We start from the raw sequence: 4,371 nt of genomic DNA, 5'->3' as shown, positions 1-4,371 counted from the left end.
AGTAATTTACCGTCAGAATACCGGCAAACTCAGAATGAGCTCCATTGTGTTGCAGTTAGCTCAAGCTGTTAAAGAAAGTGTAGTAGTTCATTTCACCTTGTGTTTAAATGTGCTCTATTGAAAGTCTTTAAATAAATTAACTTCAGATGATAAACTACATTGATATAAACACTAAACTGAATTTGCTTTGCTTATTTTCCTGGGTGCAGACATGGATGTGAAGGCATTGATCCTGGCCATGGCAGCCCTGACCATTCTCACCACAGAGGCGTTCCCCAGGAGGCCTCATGCAAAGTGCCGCATCTCCCAGTACAAGACCCTCCTCCCGTCCCAGCTTAGAGCCGTGCAGGAATTAAGGGACAAATACGTAAGTGGATCTACGAGTTAGCACAGAAAGCCTGGTGCATGTCCCTGTGTGTGAAGATATCCGATAAGTCACAAGAGGTTATGATACCAGGGAAACGACACATGGTGACCCAGGGGAAGCATCCGCTGGAGACATCTCCTCCAATCCCTGCTCTGCTCTTAGCCGTGTGTCTGAAATCCTCTCCAGGCTGCTGGAAAGTGCTCTTTCTAACATCTCTGCATTTTGTCCCAGGAGGAGACGTTGCTGTCACAGATCCAGAGATGCTCTGGGAAGCTCCTGCAGCAGAGGCCGTCTGTGCTCCATTTTACGGTAAGGAAAACCCGAGACATATGAAACCTGGGAACCCGATCCATGAATCTAGCAAACGCCCCCTTCAGCTCACCTCACCCTAACGCTGTGTGTTCTCCTTTTAGAGAGATCTCAACACAGCCCTAGATCTCTGAAAGTCTCTGATCCCAGTTATACTCTTCAGCAGTAGTGAGATCTCTCAGCCCATAGGGCCACTCATACCAGGCACTGACCTCCAAGGCCCATGTAAATGTGTGGGGAACGCATGTCCTCTCTGTTTCCCTTGGGATGTTACTGTGATCACAGCTCTGTTCCTCCTCTCTTTAAGGTCCAAGACAGGATCATCTTTGTTGAGGAGAAGGTGGCACTGGCTGTGCAAGTCTTGAAGAACTTCAGCGATCCAGAACTGTCCAAGTATATGTCCAAACCCTTGGAGACGCTGGTCGCCATCAGAGAGGACCTGAGACACTGTGTACGTATTGGCCCCAGACTAACCAGAGACTGTGTGTGCTGAGCAAGACCCTGTCTTCGTTCTGAACATATTCATGCTATGCATACTGACCCTTTGCATAGGTGTTAGGGAGCAATTAGATTTCTAGAGCATGAACCTGCACCCAACAGTGCCCCGTACATGGCACAACAGTGACACTGATACATGTGTTTCTATGGCAAACTCCACACAAATGAACATCCACCACCTCAGCAGTAAGAACATCAGAGTATCAGGTGGTGCTGAGAAATGCACCAGAACTTCCAAAATCAACTTTCTTTCCTCCATTTTCTTTTAGCGCAGCTCTAGAACACACTTGAGCCGGCCCTCCCCACGCCTGGACATCTGGCTGGAGAAATTCAACAAAGAAAAAGAGATGGTAAGAGAGTGGGATCCCAATAGCACATGATGAGCTTAAAGGGTAGTAATGAGGTCCACAATGAATACGGCGGGCATAAAGGACAGCAAGTGCCCTATAGACAGATGGTGACCACCGGGCAGAGTAATGAGCAGGAGGATTGAGGAATGACATCACAAGCATCGAGGAGGCCGCTCTAAGTGTGTAACTTGCCCCTTGTGTCCCCTCCAGGAATCCCAGGAGTGCCTCCAGGAGACAGTGATCCTCAATCTCTTCCAGATTCTGAACGAGGACGTCAAGTGTGCCGCGTACATGGAGGAGTGTGACAAACTGCAGCAACATCAGGCCCGGCCCGCAGGCTTCACAGCAGCCAATCAGAAGAAAGAATGACAGCAGTGGCCCAATCCTTTACCTTAGAGGAGCTCTACAGCTTTTATACTCCACTGGAACCAGTGACACTGTGACAAATGTTACACCAAGACCCGTTATCACAGACTCCAGCCTACTTCTCAACGCCTTCACTACAGAGACACCATCTACATAACAATGATTTCCATCACTTCCGGCTTTCAGGAGACTCAGAAAGACTGAGCTGTGCACTCACTGGAGAAGTGGCTGTCCATCATTACGGGCTAGGCCCTGCTCCCTCCACTGCCATGCATGGCGCGGCATTATATTTACCACATATACTGTGGCTCAGGCGGAGCTATGTGGCACTTATGTCTCGCTTATAGGTCATAAGGTCAGCAAAGCTTGCTCATTCACAGGACACAGGGGCGCGCCCTCCACTCAGGGAGCCTGACAGAGCCAGGGCACATGCATTCTCCGGCGGAAACAGTGGTGATGTGAGGCTGCTCAGATGCTGAAAGATGCTATGACTCGTAATGCACATTTCAACTGATGCAGCGCAATATTAATATGTGTTATTTATTTTTCATTATTTTACATCCCTAAGCAAACAGCTATATGCATTGACCCATTTCGAATGGGTCCTTTTGGTTTTCAAAAAACTATTGTTTAATGATTATTTAATTTTTATTTATTTATTTAATTGATATTTTAACATTGCCTTTTGTCGTATTCTTAGCAATTTCACAGGGTACTATGGGCCTAATTTACAAAATGTTTTAACATTGGAAAGTCCCATTGAAAACCTTTTTGTAAATCAGGCCGTAGGTTAGTAACACACAGGGGAGGACTGCGTGCAGTACCTCATGTGTCCTGTGAAGTCGGGGGCAGCAGTGACTGAAACATGGAGGTCCTATTAAGGAACCCGACTGAGTTGTCGGGAGATGTGTCAGAGAAGGGAGAATCCTGTCGGAGAACATCTCAGGAAACCTGCTTCTCAGTGATGCAGTGCACTGCATTTAGCAGCAGGAGACACTCTCTGTATGTATTTCATAAAACATGGTTGAAGTCTGTATTGATGTCTCTGAACCCTGAAAATTGACATTCTTTCCTATTTCCGAACTCCGTGGGAATCAGATTCATGGTTTTTGACCTTGTGTACTGCTTATTTATTTTCAAAATGCAAAATGAACAAATGATACCTGTGTTTTATTAAAAGCCACCCTGGCATTGTTTTTACAAGACTGAAGTCTACCTGTCATTCATGAAGATAAGCACAATTCACTGTGCATGTCCAGAGCACCCAGCTTGTGATTTAATATAGAGTGTGGCATCCAGTGTGCACGTTTTCCATAGATACTTAACCCATTCCATTCCATTCCTGGACATCTCTGTCAATGTCAAGAGCTATCTTTGTTCTCCTTCAAAAAGAAAATGTGGTGGAGTGAACCGGTGGCACGCGGCACTAAACAAAACCTCTGAAACTAATAAATACATTATTAAATGAATGAAACGTATATCTTCAAAATACGTGAAGATACCTGAAAAAGAATAAGGCAGGACTGGCATCTTGTGCTGAAGCATTTCAAGTGTGATGCCAGACTTGGCTGAAAACACTGGTTCAAGTGCCCATAAAAATGGTTAAAAGTTGTCCAGTATCAATCAAAGATCACCTGTAAAGGTACAGTCATAGACACATGGTTTATGTTATCAAAGAACTCTGAGGTAATGTATATATGTGTCACAATAGGTCTAAAGTGAGATGAAGCGAATTCTGCATAGAAAAGAATAATCCATGTTTCACACAAATGTGCTTTATCAAGGCAGGATTTTTTTTAACCTCTAAATGGATGGGCAGAGAGTGGACAGAAGAGAGTGAGTGGTTAAGGAGAAGAGTGCTAAAGCCATTGGATAGAGCAGCAGAGAGGGGGGTTGAAATCAAGATTGAAAATGAGTTGTTCATAGAGAGTGAGAGAGTCAATTCGTTGGGAAGGGTGATGGACAAATTGATCTACCGGACTAGGTGGCCGGTAGAGAGAGATAATATGTATGCCATAGGGGGCAGTGATTGTGCAGATAGCGTATTGAAATGAGTGAGAATTGGTAGGAGGTAGGGGAGTAGGGGAGAGAGGAAGTTTGGAGGATGAAACAGTCCTACACAACCAACCCTGCCAGTGGGGTTGGGAGAGTGAGGGACAGTGAAGGCACGGTCATGAAGGGCAACTAGGGTTTCAGAGCCAGAGGGAAATACCCAGGTTTCAGTAACGGTATTGAGGTCAAGAGAAGGAGGATGAGAAAGGGAGAAGTCAGAAGTAAAGGAGGTTTTATTGCAGATAGACTGGCATTCCAAAGAAAATAGAAAACGAGTGAGATGTAGACGTATAGCAACGTTGAGTATGAAAAATAGAGAGGTGCTTGGGGTAGATGTGAGAAGATGAAGTGTAATGGAAGTCAGAGTTGGAGTCGTCTTTGTTAATAGGAGAGTAGTGGAGTGAAATGAGAGATGGCGTCGAGGGGAAG

General features: G+C 45.4%; 1 protein-coding gene across 1 annotated transcript; it reads left to right on the top strand.

The window, feature by feature from the left end:
- Positions 1 to 211: 211 nt before the first annotated feature.
- On the top strand, positions 212 to 1,893 carry LOC138567777 (interferon lambda-3-like). Its single transcript, XM_069646269.1, has 5 exons — positions 212 to 367; positions 599 to 676; positions 984 to 1,127; positions 1,444 to 1,524; positions 1,735 to 1,893. Exons 1-5 carry the CDS (start codon positions 212 to 214, stop codon positions 1,891 to 1,893), a joined length of 618 nt encoding a protein of 205 aa, XP_069502370.1.
- The last annotated feature ends 2,478 nt before the right edge of the window (positions 1,894 to 4,371 follow it).

The sequence above is a fragment of the Ambystoma mexicanum genome, chromosome 2p (assembly GCF_040938575.1).
Source record: "Ambystoma mexicanum isolate Mex_15411 chromosome 2p, UKY_AmexF1_1, whole genome shotgun sequence".
NCBI classification, from domain to species: Eukaryota; Metazoa; Chordata; class Amphibia; order Caudata; family Ambystomatidae; genus Ambystoma; species Ambystoma mexicanum.
This window is presented reverse-complemented; position numbering and strand designations above follow the sequence as displayed.